At 41.9% G+C, this 24,624-nt stretch overlaps 1 protein-coding gene and 1 non-coding gene across 3 annotated transcripts in view; one reads left to right on the forward strand and one right to left on the reverse strand.

The window, feature by feature from the left end:
* Nucleotides 1-24,624, forward strand: part of kalrna (kalirin RhoGEF kinase a) — a 278,413-nt gene that overhangs the window by 248,514 nt on the left and 5,275 nt on the right. The window contains exons 46-54 of one of the 2 annotated variants that reach the window (XM_059561398.1): nucleotides 14,594-14,779; nucleotides 16,026-16,197; nucleotides 16,277-16,473; nucleotides 16,913-17,169; nucleotides 18,355-18,490; nucleotides 20,291-20,353; nucleotides 23,219-23,246; nucleotides 23,455-23,617; nucleotides 24,462-24,583. In XM_059561398.1, coding sequence (XP_059417381.1) covers nucleotides 14,594-14,779; nucleotides 16,026-16,197; nucleotides 16,277-16,473; nucleotides 16,913-17,169; nucleotides 18,355-18,490; nucleotides 20,291-20,353; nucleotides 23,219-23,246; nucleotides 23,455-23,617; nucleotides 24,462-24,583 — 1,324 coding nt within the window. Of the gene's footprint in view, nucleotides 1-14,593; nucleotides 14,780-16,025; nucleotides 16,198-16,276; nucleotides 16,474-16,912; nucleotides 17,170-18,354; nucleotides 18,620-20,290; nucleotides 20,354-23,218; nucleotides 23,247-23,454; nucleotides 23,618-24,461; nucleotides 24,584-24,624 lie in introns of those variants that run through there. The other variant, XM_059561397.1, reaches the window with a different exon arrangement.
* On the reverse strand, nucleotides 15,728-15,800 carry trnar-acg (transfer RNA arginine (anticodon ACG)). The gene has a single exon. It is a non-coding gene; the product is annotated as a tRNA-Arg (tRNA).

The following is a 24,624-nucleotide window of genomic DNA, read 5'->3' on the forward strand; positions in this document are numbered from 1 at the left end:
GCATCCAGATCATCAGTGACTACAAGTCAAGCAACTCCACTCCAACAGTCACGGACGTCTCCTTCCTTAACGAGCTAAATTACTTTTAAGCTCGCTTCAACAGCGACAGCAAGGAGACGGCCACCAAAATCACACACTCAGCAGACCACCAACCTCTTAAACTCACCTCCACAGATGTCCACACTGCATAGAGCCGGATCAACGCACGCAAGGCTGCTGGCCCGGATGGCATTCCTGGACGTGTGCTTAGGGCAAGTGCAGAGCAGCTTGTAGGGGTCTTCGCAGACATTTTGAACCTGTCCCTCACCCGAGCAACTGTGCCAACATGCTTTAAATCCACATCCATTGTGCCAGTACCGAAACACTCCTCCCCAATGTGCCTGAATGACTATCGCCCCGTAGCACTCACACCCATCATTATGAAGTGCTTCGAGCGACTGGTCCTAGCACACCTCAAAGACTGCCTCCCACCCACACTGGACCCACACCAATTTGCCTACCGTAGGAATAGGAGCACAGAAGATGCAGTATGCACAGTGCTACACTCTTCACTCACACACCTGGACCATAAAAACACGTACGTTAGGATGTTGTTTGTTGACTTCAGTTCAGCATTTAACACCGTCATTCCCTCCAAGCTGACCACAAAACTTGAGACCTGGACATTAACACCTCCCTCTGCAACTGGATTATGTACTTTCTGACCAACAGGCCGCAGCATGTTCGGTCAGGCCACACCCACTCCACCACCATCACACTTAACACTGGCGTACCACAGGGCTGTGGGCTGAGGCCATTCCTTTACTCCCTTTACACCCACGACTGCAAGCCTGTGCATGGATCCAACTCCATCATTAAGTTTGCAGACGACACCACGGTGATTGGCCTCATCACAGAAAATGATGAGACTGCCTACAGGGAGGAGGTACAGCACCTGGCCACATGGTCCGCTGACAATAACCTGCTCCTTAACACTAATAAGACTAAGGAGCTCATTGTTGACTTCAGGAAGAAGAAAGGAAGCACGCATGACCCCATCCACATTAACAGGATGGTTGTTGAACGTGTCTCCAGCTTCAAGTTCCTGGGAACCACCATCTCGGAGGACCTGTCCTGGGCCACAAACACCTCCAGCCTGGTCAAGAAGGCTCACCAGCGCCTTTTCTTCCTCAGGACACTGAAGAAGAACCAGCTGTCTTCAGCCATCCTAGTGAACTTTTACCGGTGTTCGATCGAGAGCATCCTGACCAGTTGCATCACAGTCTGGTATGGGAATTGCTCAGTGGCTGACCGCAAGGCACTGCAGAGGGTGGTGAAAACTGCCCAATGCATCACAGGGACACCACTTCCTGCTCTTGAGGACATCCAGAGGAAACGCTGTCTACAACGAGCTCGCAGCATTCTCAAGGACTCTTCTCACCCTGACCATGGACTGTTTAACCTCCTGCCCTCCGGGAGGTGCTTCAGGAGCCTCCGGACAAGGACCACAAGACTCAGGAACAGCTTTTTCCCTACAGCGGTCTCCTTGCTGAACTCTGCCCTCTGACTCCCCTCAACACCCCCCACACCACACACACAGACTCCTCCCCCTCTTCAACACTACATCTGACTGATTTATTTATTTATTTACAACAAGCAAAAAAAAAAAAAAAAAAACAGTAACTTGTTATTACTTGCACTAATGTCTGTTCATCCAGGAACACTGAATAATCCATTGGCACACTGAAATATTTTTTTATGCACTTTACTGTCCATTGCAATAGTGTAATTATGTTCATATGGTCATAGTTCTGCCTATAGTGTACATACACTTTTACATAATTCACCTGTATAGTATGTTCATAGCACTCCTATCTGTATATCATGCTAATAGTATTTAAAATCTGTAAATTATGTTCATAATACTTATCTGTATAGTTATTGTACATATTGTAGGCCTTGTATATTCTGTACTTACTGCTTATTGCACTTCTGGTTAGATGCTAACTGCATTTCGTTGCCTTGTACCTTACATGTGCAGTGACAATAAAGTTGAATCTAATCCAATCTATTGGCATTTTAATGTATCCTTGCTTTCTGATCATGCTTTTAAAGGTGCTTTTAAGTATTTCTGGAGTGGTTACACAAAAGAAAAATCTGAGTACACTTCATTACAACAGTGGTGGGACATAGGGAAGGTCAAAATAAAACTGTTGTGCCTACAGTATACTCTCAATGTCACAAAGGACATGACTAGATCCATGAAAGCTTTGGAGTGTGAAATAGTGAAGCTGCAAGATTTGGCAGACTCAACAAGAGAAGGAGAACATTTTAAAGCTCTAAAAAGGAAAAGGTCAGCTCTATCTAACCTGTTGGGTTTCTCTGGTCAAGGTGCTCTGGTTCGCTCACGTCATCAAAATATTGCCAAAATGGATGCACCTTCTAATTTTTTTTTTTGGCCTTGAACTAAAAAATGGACAAAGGAGACTAATGCACTCTCTGCGGTCTGCCAGTACTGGACAATTGCTGCAGGAGTCTGTGGACATCCGTAAATCTGTAGTTGATTTTTATGAGAAGCTCTTTAAGAGCGAGTTCCAAGAAAGACCAGAGGTGGCGCAGTCTTTCTATGAGGGCTTACCTAAGGTTTCAGAAGAGGCCAAAATGGAGTTGGATACACAGATCACTGCTGATGAATTATATTCTGCATTGCAGAGTCTAGAAAGCGGTAAATCTCCGGGCATCGATGGCCTTCCTGTGGACTTTTATAAAGCTTTCTGGCCTGTGATTGGCAAAGATTTGTTGCTTGTTCTCAGAGACAGTTTAAGAAAAGGACATTTACCTTTGAGTTGCAGGACAGCAATCCTTACTCTTCTCCCCAAAAAAGGGGATAAAGAACTGGAGGCCGGTTGCTCTGCTTTGCACTGATTACAAACTTTTGTCGAAGGTGTTGGCAATGAGACTGAAAAATGTTATGCAGCATGTTATCCATGTTGACCAGACGTATTGCATACCCAATAGGTTGATATCTGACAATGTTATTTTAATTCGTGACGTTTTGGACCTCTCCAATTCATTGGGTTGCGAAAATTACCTGATTTCAATTGACCAAGAAAAGGCTTTTGACAGAGTCGAACACCAGTATTTGTGGCAAACGTTGGATGCGTTTGGGTTCAGCTCTGGCTTAATAAACATTATTCGAGTCTTGTATAATGACATTGAGAGCATTGTAAAGATCAACGGTGGTTTAAGTGCTCCTTTTAAAGTTCGTACGGGGCTCAGACAGGGATGTTCATTATCTGGCATGCTGTACTCCTTGGCCATAGAGCCTCTTCTGCACAAATTAAGAAAATCTCTTGTTGGTGTAAACCTTCCTGGATGTGAAACCTCTTTTAAATTATCTGCTTATGCCGATGATGTTGTTGTCATTGTCAAAAAACAAGAAGATATTTACACCCTTGTAGAAAATATTAATGGGTTTGATGTATTGTCCTCTGCCAAAATTAACTGGCAAAATTAAAAATTAAATTAACTCCTTGGAGAGCCCATTTGGGGCTTGACAATGAGGTCAGACCAGTATGGAGAGCGATTTACAAACTACCATTGACCAAAAGGGTTGGGGATTTACAGTGGAGAATCCTACACGGTAGTGTGGCTGTCAATGCTTTTATTTCCATCATTGATCCTAATGTAAGTGAACAGTGCCCTTTTTGTTTTGCAGAGGGAAACTGCTTTCTGGATTGTAGCAGACTGTGCCCTTTTTTTTTCAGTTGTTGCAACAAATGTTCATGATGTTTGGAGAGAAATTTTCTAAGAATTTATTTATTCTTGGTTTTAGTTACAGTCAGAAAAGGAGAGTGAAATGTCAATTGTTTAACTTTGTATTTGGTCAAGCAAAAATGGCTATCTACCTCAGTAGAAGAAATAAGATTGAAGAGTCCTTAGACTTTGACATAAACACTGTTTTTGTTAGAATGGTGAAAGCTAGATTGAAAGATGATTTTGATTTCTACAATACCACAAATAATGTAGAGGAATTCATAAAAATTTGGTGTCTTAAAAATGTTTTATGTTCTGTTGTGGAAAATGTCTTGTTTTTTGGGACTGTTCTGAGTTAAATCATGCTCTTTTTTTCATTTCAGAAATCGATTTATTTGTGTTGTAGAGAACTCATGTTTTGAAAAATAAAGAGGTTTTGAATCTAAAAAAAAAACAAAAAAAATCTCTCTCGCTCTCTCTCTCCAATGGTGAGCAATGGTGTGTAGCACGTCCCCGGGGAGGCTCAGAGGCTCCTATCGAGGGACCATACATGCAGAGCCCAGAGTTCTGGCTTTGGATGCCAGATTGTCCTGTTCGCCTGAGAGAGGAAATCCCGCCTCAGGGGGATCGGCCATGGGGCTTTCATGGAAAGCCTGAATAGCTCCAAGGACCAAATTTGGCTCCTCCAGAGTGGGGCCACTAGGAGGACTCTGTGCCCGTCTTCCCTGACTCGTCTGATGACCTGAGGGATCAGAGCGATCGGGGGAAAAGCATAAAGAAGGAGGCTGGGCCAGTCGTGGGCCAGCGCATCTATTTCCTTTGAAAAATAAGTTGGGGAATGAGAGTTGCTTTCTGAGGCGAAGAGGTCGACCTCTGCCTTCCTGAAAATCTCTCAGATTTTGAGAACCGTCTGGGGATGGAGCATCCACTCGTCCGAGGGGACATTGCTCTGCAAAAGCATATCTGCTCCCAGATTCGTCTTGCCCAGGTATGTGTGTCGCCTTGAGCGATCGCAACCTGGGTAATGCCCATTCCAAGAGGCGCTTTGCCAGCGCGCAGAGGCGGCTGGACGAAAGGCCGCCTTGGTGATTTATGTAGGACACCACTGTCATGCTGTCCGACTGGACTAGGATGTGGCGCCCTTCCAGGATCGCCTGAAAGGATTGAAGGGCTCGTTCTACTGCCAGCATCTCGAGGCAGTTGATATGGAGATGGCTTTCCTCGTGCGACCACGAGCCGAAGGCTGGTCTGCCCTCGCACAGAGCACCCCAACCCAGGTTGGACGCATCTGTTGAGGTCACCGTCCTTCTGGAAACCGCCTGTAAGGGTACTCCACGACTGAACCAATCCGGGGTCATCCAAGGCTCCAGGGCTACTAGACAGGCTTGGTTGACCCTGATGCAAAAGCGGCCGTGCCGCCAAGCATGAGGTGGGACCCGGAGTTTCAGCCAGTATTCCAGGGGCCGCATTTGTAGAAGGCAGAGCTGTAAAACTGGGGAGGCGGAAGCCATCAGCCCTAGCATCCTCTGAAAGAACTTCAGAGGGAAACAGGCTTTGTTCCTGACAGAGGCCGTGAGCTGCTGAAGTACCAGAGCGCGCTCTGGTGATATGAGCGCCCTCATATTGACTGAGTCGAAAACTGCTCCCAGGAACGTAATACGTTGGCTGGGGAGCAGTGAGCTCTTGGCGAAATTGACCCTGAGTCCTAGGCACTCTAAGTGGCTCAGGAGCATGGATCTGTTGTGGTCTAGCTCAGTTCGTGACTGGGCTAGAATGAGGCAGTCGTCGAGTTCAGAATGAGGATTCCCATCTGTCTCAGAGGGGAAAGCGCCTCGTTCATGCACTTCGTGAAAGTGCGGGGAGCTAGAGACAGCCCAAAGGGAAGGACTGTATATTGGTAAGCCACATCCTCGAACGCGAATCTCAAGAATCGTCTGTGATGGGGGGCTATCTGGATGTGAAAGTAAGCATCTTTCAGGTCCAGCGAGAAGAACCAGTCCTCGGGGCAAATCTGCGTGAGGATCTGCTTCAATGTCAATATCCTGAACTTCCGTTTCATGAGGGAGAGGTCCAGGTGTCTGAGGTCTAAGATGGGTCTGAGACCGCCATCTTTCTTGGGGACAAGGAAATAACGGCTGTAGAACCCCGATCCGCTTTCTGAAGGAGGAACTATCTCTATGGCTCCCTTCCTTAACAGCATCATCACTTCGGTGTGGAGGACCTGAGCGTCGTCCGGCTCTACCAAGGTGGGAATCACCCCGCGAAAACGCGGGGGTCTTCGGGTGAACTGCAGTGAGTAGCCGCGTTTTATTATCCCCAACACCCTCTTGGACACTTCGGGGATGGCCTGCCAGGCCTCGGCCCGCGTGACAAGAGGCTGGATGGTGTCGGATGGCAGGCCGCTGATTAGGGGCCTGAACACTGACGAGTGTGGAAGAGGAAAACTGCTCTCTTTTTGAAAATGTGAAATATTTATTGTGTTCGCCACAACAATTTAGCGCGCCTAGTGGGTTTAGCGCGCCTAGTGGGGCGAGCTGGGTGCTTCTCCTTAGGGGGCACCTCCTGGGGGGTAGAAGGGACAGGTTTGCTCTGGTGCTGTCGGCGCAGTCCTGGGGTGACTCGGGGCAGAGGTGGAGCGCTCGGGCAGGAAGTGTCGCATGGCTTGGGACGACTTCTGTGCTGCAGTGAAGCGCTCTGTAAACCCTTCTACGGCTGGCCTGAAGAGACCGGATGGAGAGACTGGGGCATCGTGAAAGGCCACTTTGTCGCTCTCCTTAATCTCTGTTAGGTTGAGCCAGAGTTGGCGCTCCAGCACAATCAGGTTGGCCATGGATCGTCCGATGGCCTGGGCCGTGGCTTTCGTGGCGCGCAAGTCCAAATCTGTGGCGCTGCGGAGGTCGCGAAAAGCAGGTTCACTAGGACTAGACTCATCCATGGAACGAAGAAGCTTTGCCTGGAACACTTGTAATATGGCCATGGTGTGTAGTGCTGAAGCGGCTTGGCCCGCAGAAGTGTAGGCTCTGCCAGCCATGGCAGAGGTCGTCCTGCAGGGAGTGGTAGGAAGGGCTCTCTTGTTTTTCCACCCCACAGCCGCGGGGGGACAGAGGTGAGCAGCTACGGCCTCGTCCAGGGGCGGCAATTGCTCATAGCCCTTCTCCTGAGAGCCATCTACTGAGCTGAGAGCTGCAGAGGAATTGCGTAGGCGGGCAGAGTAGGGGGCGCGCCACGACTTTGTCAGCTCATCATGAACCTCAGGGAAGAACGGGGCAGAGTGCTGGCGGGGGGCCTGGCGGCGTCCTGGCAGGTACCACTCGTCCAGCCTGCTGCGTGTCGGCTCTTCAGGGGGGGCCCACTCCAGTTGGAGTTCCTCAACGGCCTTTGAGAGGATGCGGAGAAGCTCGGCATCCATCCCAGCTCTGGCGTCGATGGGCTCTAGTAACGGCAAGTGGGTGGGGTCAGAATCATCGGCCCAGTCCTCCGTTTCAGAAGCCGCGAGTGACATGGAGTCGTCAAGTGGCTCGTCCTCCGATCCGACAAAAGAGACAAGGTCGCTCGCTTCAGCCGAGGGACGCTGCTCTGGGGCGTGAGAAGAGGACAGGGGACGGCTCTCTCATTGGAGAGGGTGAGGTACGCGGGTGCTGAGCCGGCGTGAGCTCACCCAAATCCGGGCGCTGAGCCCCTCTTCCCCGCTGTCTTTTCCTGGCCGGCTCGCGGGAGGAAAAAGACGGGGGGGCGCGAGGGGCGGGATCGCTTTCATTAAAGAAAGCAATCCGCGAGCGCAGAGAGGCGAGACTCATGCTCTCACAAAAGCAACATGAAGTCTCAGTGAGTGCAGCCTCAGCATGGGGTTTTCCCAGGCAGAAAACACACTCACCATGGCCGCCGCCGTTAAAACGGCGTTAGAAACGCTCTTTTTAACCTTGAAAAGAAAAGCTCCCAACAAAAACAAATATATCATCTTCAACGGCTTCATGGGACTATAACGTCAGACCCGGTGGAAATAAAGAAGCTGGCAGCTAACTTTTATAAAAACTTGTATGACGCTGAGAACTGTGACGTTGAGAGTGCTTCTGATTTGCTGAGTGATTTACCTCAGGTGGAAGAAGAGGGGAGAAAATCACTAGACAGTCAAATAACTTTTCAGGAGATTACAGAAGCAATGAAACAGCTATCAAGAGGACGTTCTCCAGGAATTGATGGACTGCCAGTTGAGTTTTTGAGTTTCAAGCTTTTTGGAATATATTAGGACAAGATTTGTATGAAGTTCTCATTCAAAGCATCAAAAGTGGAACCCTTCCTATAAGCTGCCGAAGAGCTGTACTGTCTTTGCTTTCAAAAAAAGGAAATCTAGGTCTTCTAAAGAATTGGAGACCAGTTTCTCTATTATGTTTGGACTACAAAATACTGTCAAAGTGCTTAGCGAATAGGTTAAAGTGTCATTTAGATTTATTGGTTCAAAATGATCAGACGTATTACATTCCCAAAAGGTCAATCATGGACAATCTATTTTTATTATTAAGGGATGTAATTGATTTTAACCAATTTAATCATTTAAACCTGGGTATTCTTTGTTTAGACCAAGAGAAAGCATTCGATCGGGTTGACCATGTGTATCTTCTTAAGGTTTTAAAACAGTTTGGATTTGGAGATAATTTTATATCTTATATTAAGTTGTTGTATTCAAATGTTTTTGTGATGGTTAAAGCAGGTGGAGGATTAAGTGCACCGATACCGGTCTCAAGGGGGATTAGGCAGGGTTGCCCACTCTCTGGACAACTGTATAGTCTGGCTATTGAGCCATTGTTGTGTAGGATAAGGAGAGATCTGAATGGAATTTTACTTCCTGGTGTAAATCGTAATAGTAGGGTGTCATTATCTGCCTATGCGGATGATATCACAGTTTTTATCACAAGTCAAAATGACATTGACATTTTAACGGTAATTATTAGAAAATATGAGAGGGCATCTTCAGCAAAATTGAACTGGGAGAAAAGTGAAGGGCTTATTATTGGTTAGTGGGGAGGGTCAGGACCTCCAAAATTACCGGGTGGATTGATTTGGGTAAGAGAAGGGTTAAAATTTTTTGGTGATTTTTTAGGAAATACAACATTTAAAGGAAAAAATTGGGAGGGAATGCTAGAAAAGGTGAATGCTCGATTGTCTAAATGGAAATGTCTATTACCACAATTGTCGTACAGAGGAAGAGTTCTGGTGGTAAACAACCTGACTGCCTCTATCCTGTGGCATAGACTTGTGGTACTGGAGCCTCCTGATGAGCTGATCTGCAGGATACAAAGGACTTTTGTGAACTTATTCTGGAGTGGAGAACACTGGATTCGCGCAGCAGCACTATATCTTCCAGTTGAAGAAGGAGGAGCAGAATCTGTGCTTTCAGAATCCAAGCAGCACAGGGACTTCTCTACCATAAGAACTTGGTTTGGTCTCAGACAGCAAAGGCATTTCTTCAAAAAACTGGGGATCTTGGATTGGATAAACATTTATTTTTAATGAACCTGGAGAAGATAAACATGTCTGAGCTTTCGCAATTTTATTGGACAATGTTGCATTCATAGAGAACTGTTTTTAAAGTTGAAAGAGAGTTTGATGAAGCTGGGAGCTGGATTCTAGCCTTTAATCACTCCTAAAAAAGGACAACACTTAAAGTCTTTGGGGTCATTTTTACCCCAAACTTTTAAAAAGCGATTGCATAAGGAAATATACATTTTTTATATGGAAAACTATATATCATTTTTTTTATTTACTTTTCAACTATACATTTATGCTGTGTTTTTGTGGAAATTTTGAAGTTTTTTACCTATTTACTGCACAATTACATAACTAGGCCATAAATTGGCTCATGAAAAATGATTTTTTAAAGAAAAAATCACTTAAATGATGATCTTAATTAAATCTAAATAGTTTCTGGACATTGCTCTATGTGTTAGGGATAGAATACTGCCATCTAAAGGTTAGTCAAAAAACTTTATTTCTTATGGGTTAGGAATTAAAGTGCAATGGCCACATGTATCCACTAGAGTGCTATAGAGACTCATTCATTTTCACTTCATTTTTCTTGATGCTTCAACTTCTCCTCACAACTTTGATATATATTTTGTGAATATTTATTTAAACATTTTGAAATACATAAAAAATCTGTAGTTTTGTCAACAATTTGTTGTTGTTTTCTAATATATTTTGAATTATCTGCTTTTGCAAATTATTATACATACATTTGAAAAAAACATTACAAGTCACCACTATGACATGATTGTAATCACACACTATTTATTTCAGAAAATTATTTATCAACAACTATTTATTTTTTTAGAACAAGAGATTTTAGAACAAGATGAATTTTAAAAGTAAATAAACCAATATAATACAAAACAACAGCACCAATAAACTGTAATGAACAGGAGTGAAGGGTACACAGAACAACTTTTTTTATAAATCACATGGCTAATAAACATGTGAAAGAACAAGCAGAATATTATAGAATATATATTACAAGCTTGTTCCATGTTGCATATGTGACATTTTTCAGATTTGTGCCAGTTTAGTTGATTTTATTTGCCAATTTCTATAAAAATGCTCTCTGTTGCAGTGGCATACGTATGTTTGTGTGTGTGTGTGTGTGTGTGTGTGTGTGTGTGTGTGTGAGATAGAAAGTTTGTTCCACTTTGGGTTTATGCTCTAGGACCAGACCTTGAATTAAATGTAAAAAAATTTAGATTTATGCCAGTTTAGTTAATTTTATTTGCCAATTTCTATAAAAATGCTCTCTGTTGCAGTGGCATACGTATGTTTGTGTGTGTGTGTGTGTGTGTGTGTGTGTGTGTGTGTGTGTGTGTGTGTGTGTATGAGATAGAAAGTTTGTTCCACTTTGGGTTTATGCTCTAGGACCAGACCTTGAATTAAATGTAAAAAATTTTAGATTTATGCCAGTTTAGTTAATTTTATTTGCCAATTTCTATAAAAATGCTCTCTGTTGCAGTGGCATACATATGTTTGTGTGTGTGTGTGTGTGTGTGTGTGTGTGTATGAGATAGAAAGTTTGTTCCACTTTGGGTTTATGCTCTAGGACCAGACCTTGAATTAAATGTAAAAATTTTTAGATTTATGCCAGTTTAGTTAATTTTATTTGCCAATTTCTATAAAAATGCTCTCTGTTGCAGTGGCATACGTATGTTTGTGTGTGTGTGTGTGTGTGTGTGTGTGTGTGTGTGTATGAGATAGAAAGTTTGTTCCACTTTGGGTTTATGCTCTAGGACCAGACCTTGAATTAAATGTAAAAATTTTTAGATTTATGCCAGTTTAGTTAATTTTATTTGCCAATTTCTATAAAAATGCTCTCTGTTGCAGTGGCATACGTATGTGTGTGTGTGTGTGTGTGTGTGTGTGTGTGTGTGTGTATGAGATAGAAAGTTTGTTCCACTTTGGGTTTATGCTCTAGGACCAGACCTTGAATTAAATGTAAAACTTTTTAGATTTATGCCAGTTTAGTTAATTTTATTTGCCAATTTCTATAAAAATGCTCTCTGTTGCAGTGGCATACGTATGTTTGTGTGTGTGTGTGTGTGTGTGTGTATGAGATAGAAAGTTTGTTCCACTTTGGGTTTATGCTCTAGGACCAGACCTTGAATTAAATGTAAAATTTTTTAGATTTATGCCAGTTTAGTTAATTTTATTTGCCAATTTCTATAAAAATGCTCTCTGTTGCAGTGGCATACGTATGTTTGTGTGTGTGTGTGTGTGTGTGTGTGTGTATGAGATAGAAAGTTTGTTCCACTTTGGGTTTATGCTCTAGGACCAGACCTTGAATTAAATGTAAAAAAATTTAGATTTATGCCAGTTTAGTTAATTTTATTTGCCAATTTCTGTAAAAATGCTCTCTGTTGCAGTCACATACATGTGTGTGTTTGTGTGTGTGTGTGTGTGTGTATGAGATACAAAGTTCGTTCTAATTTTTATTTATGCTCTAGGACCAGATCTTGGTTTATTTGTAGAAATTTTCAGATTTATAATGGATTTAGTTTTATTTTTTTGACAAACAAAATTTTAAAAAGTAATTTTTTGCATTTTCCCATTCATTTTCAATGTGGGGTCATTTTGACCCCAAAGACCTTAAAAGGTAAATTTTTTTACACACCTTTAGAACAACCAAATCAAGCCCAGTTTTTTTGTGCATGTTTAGATAGATTATTTAGGAAATGTCACCGAGTTTCATGCCCCTGCGATGAAGGTAACACTTTTAAAAAATGAAGGAAAAATCCATTGGGGTCATTTTGACCCCAAAGAGTGATTAAAGGCTAGAGGAACCATTCTCAAGGTCGGACATCCGGGACTTTTACTCCCATAATGCACTGCGCGCGCATAGCAACTGCGGCGAAGGGTAAAACAAACAAGCGCTCGCCATTAAGCAACACGAATCGGAAGACAAACGAGCGCAGAGCTGTCGAGAAAACTGCCGAGAATCATGCATAAAAACTGTTGTGTTGTTAGTTGCACAAACAACAGCGTAAAGAGGAGTGACCTCTCATTTTATATGATACCTAGCAAGGCAATTGAGCCAGAAAGGAGAGAGAAATAGCTCCAGGCTCGAGTATCCAGACCTCATCAAATCCCCTGGTATGAACACCATGTGTACATACTATGTGTCCTACACTTGCAGTCATTTTTAAATACCCATCAAGCATCGATTACATTAACTATGTTCATTTAGAAAAAAAATGATGTTTATTCAAAAGAACTGTGTTACAAAATGGCTGTAATGAGCTCAGTCTGTCAGTGGCACAGCTTGTACAATGTCAGTGAGGGACACAGTTTTTTCAAAAAAGCAAAAATAGACTAACTGCAGAAACATATCTTATTCCCCACACAACTAGTGCATTTCATTGTTGCTTATCAGTGTAGAGCCGCCGACCATTATGCATAGCAATGTCATAACATAGCAACAGAAAATTGAGTGGCCATCTCTGTAGTGGTATTATTTTGTTATTCTTTGATTTGCCCCTCAATTTGTCCATTCATTTGAGATTACATTTCTATTTAGATTTAAAGTAAAATGGTATGTGCATACCCTCTATTCACACTTTTTGCAGTAACCAGGCATCAGATTCAATTTTAATGAATGTAGTGTCTAATGACAACAGCTAGACTTTAACATGCCTTTGGGTTGTTCTCCCAGGACTCAGCTGGATGTCGATAGGGACAAGATTGTAACGTTAAACCTACAAGCGACAGCTTTCTGTGGTACCTGGTCAATGCAGGCGCAAGTAGACTTTCTATATATTGATAAGACATTCTGTAATAGAAGAAAGAAGATCTGTAAGTTATTTGTATAGCTGCTAGCGCCTTTTCACATACATGTAACGTTAGCTAACGTTAGTCACAAAGCGCTTTACATGAGTGTTTTATTACATTCACTTCACTTCTCACCACCGACATACATTCGAATACACAGATATCATTCATCATTAATACAAAGTAGTCCATTAGTATCCATAACTGACATAATCCACAACAAAACTTCTGTGAATAGATACCTTTTTGATTTTCCTCGGGCTTTGCCTTGATTGCCTTCGGTTTGTTTTACCCTTCAAACACGGCGGCGGCTTGTTGCTATGCAGGTCACATGATTTGTGACGTAACGCCGACCAAGAGAATTGTTTTTTAATTCAATGTTTCAAACAAGACTTTTATCTTCTGTAAGTGTGAGTGCATGCCTACAGAGAAATGGCATTGTTAAGCTGGGACACCTCTTGAATACAGATGGATGGAAGTCATTGGAGGAGCTTAAAGAAATGACTGGCTTAAGATCTTCACGCTTGACAGAAAAGTTGATGGAGGGGATAGTCAGTACATTACCAAGTAGTTATAGAAAGTACATTGGGAGAGGAACTTTGATGGACATGACGAATGAACAGGAACTCCCAGGAATTAAAATCTCTCATCTTATAAAGACCGAAAACGAAGATGAAGATGTGGGGTCAATTCTATCTTTTAAAACCCCGCAGCTAGAATATTTTGAGTCTGCATCAAAAAAAGCAATGTATCACTCCACAGTCAAAGTGTTACACCAGGACTCTTTTAAAGGACAGAAAGCCTCCAGGTGGTCAGGTTTTTTGAAGCCAGACTTCCTTGTGAGGGACAGGTGGAGAGCCCTGTATAAGCCTCCCATAGAGAAGCGCACTGCTGATCTGCAGTGGAGGCTTATTCACGGGGCGATAGCTACAGACAGACACGTGGCACACCTGAATCTGGCAGTGGGTGAACAGTGTAGGTTTTGTGGAATGGTAGAAGATTTGGAAAATTTGTTTTTAAGATGTAATAGGTTGAGAGGTCTTTTTAATCTTCTTGATAGATGGTTTCAAGCATTTGATGAGAAATTGTTAGAAGAAGTGTTTATTGGGGGAGTGATGTACAGATTCTTAATCAGAAGGAAAGCGCGTTTGTTAAACTTGATCGGCACTGCAAAATTAGCAATTTGGAAGACGAGAAAGAATGAAGGGCTGAATCTTCTTAGTATTGATGCTGAATTAATGTTCAAGAACCTTGTAGCTGGAAGGTTGAATATAGAGTTTGTATATTATAATCTTATAAAAAATGAGGGGTGTTTTGATGATATTTGGTGTCTTAAAAATGTTTTGTGTGAAATTCATGAGGGCCAGTTGGTTCTGAATTTTAATTTTTTTTGATCAACGAGTATTTGATGTTGTGAATAATGATTGTATTGTGTAAATAATAAAGTCTTGTTAAACCTCTCTCTCTCTCTCTCTCCGTCTCGCGCTCTCTCTCACTCTCTCTCTTGCTCTTGCTCTCTATCTCTATCTCAGACTGATGTGTTTGTGTGTTTCAGGGGAAGTTGACGAGTCAGGGAAAGCTCATGCAGCAGGAGACGTTTTTTGTGACGGAGCAGGACTCTGGCGTTCTGTCCCGCAGTAAGGAGCGCAGGGTCTTCCTGTTTGAACAGATGGTCATCTTCAGCGAGCTCTTACGCAAAGGCTCGTCCACGCCAGGATACCAGTTTAAAAAGAGCATCAAGGTAACCACACCACTCTTAGTCGTGGAGCATGTTTAAGCCCAAAGTATTCAAAGTATTTGTGTGTGGGGGGGTTTGTTTTTTGTTCCTAAAGCCTTGAGGTTTATTTGCACTAATTAGTTTTTTCCACAAGGTCGTAGAAATTAAACTTTTTGAACCTTTGCAAAATAAGTTTTTTGATTTGAAGCACACTGAATTCCACCTGCTGGTGATGCCTGCAAATGCAATGAAAATGCAACCCAAAAATGCATTAAAACACAGGTCACAAAACATTGCAAATGTTTTATTGATTGATTTTAACAAATCATCAATACCATTAAATATTAAGTATCTGTATCATGTTATTTCATTGTAATGTACGATTTTTTTTGTTTGTTTGTTTTATGAAGAGCATTACTAATCAGGCCAATAAGAGACTATTAACTACAACTCTTCCTTTTTATTACACAAATGTGTCATTAAAAATGTCTGCATATGTATTAAACCATATAGACGCTAGTTCATGGAGTCACATAGCTCGCCCCCTAGTGGTGAACCATTGAAATGTCGAAATATTAAGTTATCACTAAACAAATCTTCATTTGAAAGTGAAAAAAGTGAAAGTGAAGTGACATTCAGACATTCGGTGACCCATACTCAGAATTTGTGCTCTGCATTTAACCCATCCGAAATGCGCACACACACAGAGCAGTGAACACACACACACACACTGTGAGCACACACCCGGAGCAGTGGGCAGCCATTTATGCTGCGGCGCCCGGGGAGCAGTTGGGGGTTCGATGCCTTGCTCAAGGGCACCTAAGTCGTGGTATTGAAGGTGGAGAGAGAACTGTACATGCACTCCCCCCACCCACAATTCCTGCCGGCCCGGGACTCGAACTCACAACCTTTCGATTGGGAGTCCGACTCTCTAACCATTAGGCCACGACTTCCCGTAAAACAAGCACAGAGCGAGCCAGCCAGGAGTCGAACCTAGAATCTTCTGATCCGTAGTCAGATGCATTATCCATTGCGCCACTGGCCCACAAAATTTACTGATATATCACATACTTTGGCAGTTTCATACACACTAAGAATCACTGGTTCGAAACAAATGATTCGCAAAGGTTTCAAAGCTCACAAAGCAGTGTGTTAAACACAAATAATCTGTGTGTTTGGCCGTGGCTTTACTTTTAGGGAGTAGGGGAAATCACATCTCTGGCAACTCGACGGCAGAGAACAGGTGTGATACTGACTTGTGTGTGTGCAGGTGAGCTTCCTCGGCCTGGAGGAGCATGTGGAAAACGATCCGTGTAAGTTTGTGCTGTCGTGTCGTGGGTCAGCCGAACGGTTCACCCTGCAAGCAGCAAACACAGACATTAAACAGCTCTGGGTTCAGCATATCACCGAGCTACTTGACTTACAGAGCAACTTCTTGTCAGGTAAGACGTCACGTTGATATGAATCTAATAAACTCTCCTTTCGTCGAGCTGTTGAAGTCATTGGTGCATCTGTCTACAGCTCTGCAGTCTCCCATCGAGTATCAGAAGGAGCGCAGCGGCTCTCAGTCTCTGACCAGAAACTCCTCCAACAGCAGGCCCAGCTCCACTGCGTACCTCGGGGCAGAGAAACCCTCTCTGTCTGGACGGAGCTCCACTCCAGTAAAGCTAACTACCTCCAACGGTGGTCCATGCAACGACTCGGACAGATCCCTCAGGGTGAGGACACTGCATTAAACATCTGCATGCTTATGGTGGCTCGCAGAAAGCCATTCTTGAATGATGTTGTTTTTCTCGGGTGGTGTCTGTACAACAGTATTTGGATGATTCATCTGTGAGTTTCGGATGGCAGTTAATTAATCGACTACCTCACCTATAGTTAGCCACATGGCCATATTGCAAAATAATGCTTAGGAACGGTTACAGTCCATTGACCCATTCTGGCAGCTTACCTAACTGGATTCTTGAAACAAGCCTTTATTGTGCTCACTCCCATTTAGCATATGCTGTGCATTACATAATTCCATATTCTAGACATACTATGTAAATGTGTTCATGTCTTCTTGACTACTGAAGTTAAAGTCTGGTTGACATATTAAGTATTTTAACCGTATATTATTATGTTTTTGTCTCTATATGCGGTGTGTGTTTCCTACAGCAGTTTTCTGGTGTGGGTTGTAACGGTACGTCGTCCTCCCTGATGGTGACTCAGGACTATAATGCACTGAAAGAGAACGAGATCTGCGTCACGCAGGGTGAGACGGTGCAGATTCTGGCCACTAACCAGCAGAACATGTACCTGGTGTACCGACCCGCTAACAGCCAGTCGCCGGCCGTAGAGGGCTGGGTCCCGGGACACATCCTGGGCCCTCTCGCTAAACCCCTCATAGACACTACTGCAGACTCAAACATCAAGTAAGTGTCAGTCAGCACTAACTGGAGCTCTGGACTGTGTAAGACTGCACGCCCGTTTTTTGAACACCCCCACCCCATTCTGTTGGAACTAACCCGGATGATTTGGACCCTTTTCTAAGTTTTGATTTTATTTAATTTTTTTGGTTTTGTTTTCTTGGCTAAAAGTTAAAATCCAAGGCAGAAAAATGTTGAAAGGACTTTAGCAAAGCCACAACATTGTTGTTTTGTAGACTGAGGATTTGTGAAGAATCTTACATCAGTGTGGAAACAGACACTTTCTGTTTCTTTGTCTTCTTTTTTTTTTTTTTTTTTTATATATATATATTTTTTTTTTTTGTGTGAAAATAAAATAAAATTTAAAAAAAGGTGCAAGAAAGGCCTTTTTCATAGATGAATTGGGCCTGTTTCTCCTGATGGAGAACATATACTGTTGTCTATGGCAATTTTTTATAGGTTGTGTATTTGTTTTAATTGTATTTTTGTATAGATTTTTGATCACATGTTGGCCATTTACTGTAAATACTGTTGGTTTCTTTACTGTTTGTAGCACATTCCTGTAAAGAGCTTTTTGCACTATTTAAGTGAACCTTCATTAATGAAGTCAGGTTTGTGCAATAGAACTACATTTGCAATGTTGTAGTGTAACTAATGATTTGAAATGTATTATATTAAATATGTAAAATAAAATTCTGACATGCGCATGATTCAACCTGTCTTAGTCAAATAGATTGTTTTATTATAATAATACTGTACTTTCACAAAGAATAACAATGCTAAGAGTTAGAGATCCGTTTAGTTTAGTGTATAAGTGGTGCACCTTATTTTGATTTATTTCTTTTCATTAATTTGATTTTGTAATGTAGTGTGTAGAACACTTGTTTTGTGTTTGTACTAACCTCTTCTTCCCTCGACAGTGTGTGAAACAGTGTTTGCTGTGAATGATATGCATGAGTGCTGTTCGCACATAAACCTGTTTCCATCATGGTGGAAGCAAATAGATTCACTGATTTATATACATACACTACCATTCAACATTTTGGAGTCTGTAAGACTTTTATTTTAAGAATTCTCTTATATACCCCCCCCACCCACCCCAAGCATTTTAAGTTATTTTTTCTCGCTGTTAGATTTGCATCTCCAGCAGCGTGTGTGTGTGTTTGACAACCTGATGTTTTGACATGACAGGAAATCTCTCTCGTGGAACACGCTTCGTGCTCGCAAGCGTGCAGAGAAGGACAGTGCGCCCCTCAAAAGTGACATTAAAGTTGAGAATGGACTGCGTAAGCCAAAGGAAATTCTCAGCAGCAAAGTCACTGTGAAAGTGAGTAGGAGGATGAGGGTGTGTGTGTGTGTGTGTGTGTGTGTGTGTGTGGGCTGCATCTTCACCTGTGTGGAAATAAACACTGAACACGTCACTTACCCAATGACCGCATGATACTGACCCAAATATTTTTGAATGTTAGGTTTTTTATTCTTCAAATTTATATAGTCGTTATGTATTTTATATTGAAAAGCTGAATGATTACGGCATAATCTGCTAACAATTTCAGAGGAATACAACTATGTGTAAATTTAAATGTTGGGTAGGGTTTGTTTGCCTCTTTTTTTTTATTTATTTTGGTCTTTCTTTATAATCTCAATAAATTAGTCAAATATATATTTTTTTTTTTTTTACAAACCCGAATCCAAAAAAGTTGGGACACTGCACAAATTGTGAGTAAAAAAAAGGAATGGAATAATTTACAAATCTTATAAACTTACAAATCTCATTTTGAAATGTCATGCCAAATATTGGCTCATTTTTTGATTTCATGAGAGCTACACATTCACAAAAAGAATCTGGAACAATCTCTGTGTAAGGGTCAAGGCCGGAAAACCATACTGGATGCCCGTGTTCTTCGGGCCCTTAGACAGCAATACATCACATACAGGAACGCTACTATAATGTAATAATGTATATGTAATCTATAATGGAAATCACAACATGGGCTCAGGAATACTTCCAGAAAACATTGTCGGTGAACACAATCCACCGTGCCATTCGCCATTGCCGGCTTAAACTCTATAGGTTTATTCTCTATTTCTATCTCTTACTCTATTTCTCTGGGCCAAGGCTCATTTTAAATGGACTGTGGCAAAGTGAAAACTGTTCTGTGGTCAGACGAATCAAAATTTGAAGTTCTTTTTTGGCAAACTGGGACACCATGTCATCCAGACTAAAGAGGACAAGGAAAACCCAAGTTGTTATCAGTGCTCAGTTCAGAAGTCTGCATGACTGATGGTATGGGGTTGCATGAGTGCGTGTGGCATGGGCAGCTTACACATCTGGAAAGGCACCATCAAGGCTGAAAGGTATATCCAAGTTCTAGAACAACATATGCTCCATCCAGACGTTGTCTCTTTCAGGGAAGACCTTGCATTTTCCAACATGACAATGCCAGACCACATACTGCATCAGTTACAACATCACGGCTGCGTAGAAGAAGGATCCGGGTACTGAAATGGCCAGCCTGCAGTCCAGATCTTTCACCCATAGAAAACATTTGGCGCATCATAAAGAGGAAAATGTGACAAAGAAGACCTAAGACAGCTGAGCAACTAGAAGCCTGTATTAGACAAGAATGGGACAACATTCCTATTCCTAAACTTGAGCAGCTAGACGTTTGCAGACTGTTCTAAAAAGAAGAGGGGATGCCACACAGTGAACATGGCCTTGTCCCAACTTTGAGATGTGTTGATGCCATGAAATTTAAAATTAACTTATTTTTCCCTTAAAATGATACAATTTCTCAGTTTAAACATTTGCTATGTCATCTATGTTGTATTCTGAATAAAATACTGAATATTGAAACTTCCACATCATTGCATTCTGTTTTTATTCATAATTTGTACAGTGTCCCAACTTTTTTGGAATCAGGTTTCTATTATAATTATTATTTTTCTTTTGTAAAATACCATAGTATAAAATGTCGTCATTTGTAGCAATCCTGTTTTGTGATCAATCACACTAATAAGTGCTTAATTTGAAACATTCCTGTCATTTTGGCCTGGAGTTCTGCGTCCCTCTGTATTCCTGTAAATGTAAGTGTGTAACAGTGTTCTCTCTCAACCCAAACCACAGGATTCCCGCAGCTCAGATGAGTCCGACTGTGAGGATGAACTAGACCCCAAAACTAGTATGGAGGTAGAGATGCTGATCTCAATGCATGCTGCCCAATAAGCTTTTATTTTTGATCTATTGTTGTTATTATTTTGTAATAAACTCAGTTTAATAGTAAATAGATAAGCTTTTTAAAGCTCTAATCTGAAGAAATATCTGAACCTCTTTTTACATGAGCGCTAAGTTGTTGTTGGTAAGTTATTATATTAACTAATCATGTGGAGTGACTGGCATAAAGGGCTTTTCACATGCACCAAGGATGATAACTACAACTATAAAGATTGAATAATCATTCTAATTCTATGAAGGAAGTCTAAAATAAACCCTTTCTGGAAATCACAAGCAGTGTGCTCTGGATGTTATTTTGGCCGATGTATTTACTCTGGATTCATGATATTATTAGTATGCTTGTTTGCTATTCTGAACATACACAGTGGCCGAAATCGAAATAGCAAACTAAGATGCTACACTTCCAATTCTCCCATTATCTTTATATATATATATATATATATATATATATATATATAAATACAGTACAGACCAAAAGTTTGGACACACCTTCTCATTCAAAGAGTTTTCTTTATTTTCATGACTATGAAAATTGTAGAGTCACACTGAAGGCATCAAGGGCTATTTGACCAAGAAGGAGAGTGATGGGGTGCTGCGCCAGATGACCTGGCCTCCACAGTCACCAGACCTGAACCCAATCGAGATGGTTTAGGGGTGAGCTGGACCGCAGACAGAAGGCAAAAGGGCCAACAAGTGCTAAGCATCTCTCGGGGAACTCCTTCAAGACTGTTGGAAGACCATTTCAGGTGACTACCTCTTGAAGCTCATCAAGAGAAAGCCAAGAGTGTGCAAAGCAGTAATCAAAGCAAAAGGTGGCTACTTTGAAGAACCTCGAATATGACATATTTTCAGATGTTTCACACTTTTTTGTTATGTATATAATTCCATATATAATTCCACATGTGTTAATTCATAGTTTTGATGCCTTCAGTGTGAATCTACAATTTTCATAGTCATGAAAATAAAGAAAACTCTTTGAATGAGAAGGTGTGTCCAAACTTTTGGTCTGTACTGTATATATATATATATATAGATATATATACAGTCGTGGCCAAAAGTTTTGAGAATTACATAAATATTGGAAATTGGAAAAGTTGCTGCTTAAGTTTTTATAATAGCAATTTGCATATACTCCAGAATGTTATGAAGAGTGATCAGATGAATTGCATAGTCCTTCTTTGCCATGAAAATTAACTTAATCCCAAAAAAACTTTTCCACTGCATTTCATTGCTGTCATTAAAGGACCTGCTGAGATCATTTCAGTAATCGTCTTGTTAACTCAGGTGAGAATGTTGACGAGCACAAGGCTGGAGATCATTATGTCAGGCTGATTGGGTTAGAATGGCAGACTTGACATGTTAAAAGTAGGGTGATGCTTGAAATCATTGTTCTTCCATTGTTAACCATGGTGACCTGCAAAGAAACGCGTGCAGCCATCATTGCGTTGCATAAAAATGGCTTCACAGGCAAGAATATTGTGGCTACTAAGATTGCACCTAAATCAACAATTTATAGGATCATCAAGAACCTCAAGGAAATAGGTTCAATTCTTGTAAAGAAGGCTTCAGGGCGTCCAAGAAAGTCCAGCAAGCGCCAGGATGGTCTCCTAAAGAGGATTCAGCTGCGGGATCGGAGTGCCACCAGTGCAGAGCTTGCTCAGGAATGGCAGCAGGCAGGTGTGAGCGCATCTGCACGCACAGTGAGGCCAAGACTTTTGGAAGATGGCCAGGTGTCAAGAAGGGCAGCAAAGAAGCCACTTCTCTCCAAAAAAAACATCAGGGACAGATTGATCTTCTGCAGAAAGTATAGTGAATGGACTGCTGAAGACTGGGGCAAAGTCATATTCTCCGATGAAGCCCCTTTCCGATTGTTTGGGGCATCTGGAAAAAGGCTTGTCCGGAGAAGAAAAGGTGAGCGCTACCATCAGTCCTGTGTCATGCCAACAGTAAAGCATCCTGACACCATTCATGTGTGGGGTTGCTTCTCATCCAAGGGAGTGGGCTCACTCACAATTCTGCCCAAAAACACAGACATGAATAAAGAATGGTACCAAAACACCCTCCAACAGCAACTTCTTCCAACAATCCAACAACAGTTTGGTGAAGAACAATGCATTTTCCAGCACGATGGAGCACCGTGCCATAAGGCAAAAGTGATAACTAAGTGGCTTGGGGACCAGAATGTAGAAATTTTGGGTTCATGGCCTGGAAACTCCCCAGATCTTAATCCCATTGAGAACTTGTGGTCAATCCTCAAGAGGCGGCTGGACAAACAAAAACCCACTAATTCTGACAAACTCCAAGAAGTGATTATGAAAGAATGGGTTGCTATCAGTCAGGATTTGGCCCAGAAGTTGATTGAGAGCATGCCCAGTCGAATTGCAGAGGTCCTGAAAAAGAAGGGCCAACACTGCAAATACTGACTCTTTGCATAAATGTCATGTAATTGTCGATACAAGCCTTTGAAACGTATGAAGTGCTTGTAATTATCTTTCAGTACATCACAGAAACAACTGAAACAAAGATCTAAAAGCAGTTTAGCAGCAAACGTTTTGAAAACTAATATTTATGTAATTCTCAAAACTTTTGGCCACGACTGTTATACAAATAGTATGTCATTTCGAATACAGCCAGTGTCTATCAAGTAATGTAAGGTACTGCCCTCTGTTGGCTTGTGCTGAAATGACACAACATACTCTTTCTCTCTCTGTGTGTGTGTGTGTGTGTGTGTTTGCAGAAAGATTCAGTGCTTTATGTGTGACTGATTGTCTAGAATGCTTAAAGTATGCACCTCTAACACTCCTCCTGTCTGTTTTACAGTTACTAAATCCTAATTTCATCCAGGAGGGTGAGTTTATTAATATGTACAGATGCTGTGATGTTCCGTTTGTCTGTATTTTCTACTAGTATGTATCATTGAGTGATCATACATATGTCACCTGTAGCTTGTTTCAGAAACCGAATTAAATATCTCTTTGAATGAAGTGAAATGAAAGAGAAAATAAAAGTCAGTGTCCATCAGAGTGACTTTGTCCTGTATAAATACACACGTACAGTGGCTCCGGAGTTCCTGACCCCTCTAGTGGATGTGACGTGTGTTCTGGGGGAGACGGTGGTCCTGTGCTGTAAAGTGTGTGCTCGACCCAAGCCCACAATCACCCTGAAAGGACCCGATCAAAGTCTGCTGGTCAACAATAACCGATTCACTATCAATATTAGGTACTAGTCCACAATCAGTCACCACCAAGAAACACTAGTGCTTTAGATACAATACATCCTGTAGTGAAATGTTGAAATTCTAGTGTGCACTATTAGGAGAGTGTTGAGGAACAAAGGAATGTTTTACATTAAAGTTCAAACCATGTCTTCTGAATTTGTTCAGTGGGAAAACTGCACACATGTAGCCTCATAAGTCTCATTGTTATGTAACCGTCCCATGATTGGCAGAAGAGGCAGCCCTTCAGACATTCCTTCAAAAGCACAGTGAAGACTCATCAAGGAAGTCACAAAAGAACCAAGGACAGCGTTGTAAGAACTGGAGGCCTTTTTGCAACAGTAAATGCCAGTGTTCATGACTCCACTAACTAAAACATACTGGCCAAAAATGGCATCCATAGAACAGAGGCGAGACGAAAACCACTGCCGGATTTTTTGTGAACTTAAAGAGTCAAAAATGAAAAGATATATTTTTTTTTAAATCCACATACCTTTGATCAAGCATGGTGGTGGCAGAAGATGCTTAACTTTGACAGCTTGCAATAATTGAGGGAAACATGAAATTTTGATTGAATCTACCAGTCTCGAACTATGCAGCAAGGCAATCCTTCAAAGCATAGGAGTAAGTCCACCTCTGAATGGCTAAAAATAAATAAATATTAGAGCGGCCTACTTCAGAGCATGACCTTAAATATGAATTTCATGCTCTAAACCCCTCCAGTGAGGTGGAAAATAAGCAGTTCTATAAAGAAGAGAGGGCCAAAATTCAACCAGTTATGTGAAAGACCGATCTCTACGTCATTTGATTCTCTCTCTCATCTCTCATCTCTGTGCTGTGCCCGTGTAGGGAATCGGGTGATATCGTGTTGAAGATCTGTAATCTGATGCCTCAGGACACTGGCATCTACACTTGTGTGGCTGTGAATGATCACGGCACTGCCTCCTCATCTGCATCTATTAAAGTACAAGGTAAAAGAAACGGAGGAATAAAGATGGGGATTGTACAACTC

The sequence above is a fragment of the Carassius carassius genome, chromosome 11 (genome assembly GCF_963082965.1).
Source record: "Carassius carassius chromosome 11, fCarCar2.1, whole genome shotgun sequence".
Taxonomy (NCBI): Eukaryota; Metazoa; Chordata; class Actinopteri; order Cypriniformes; family Cyprinidae; genus Carassius; species Carassius carassius.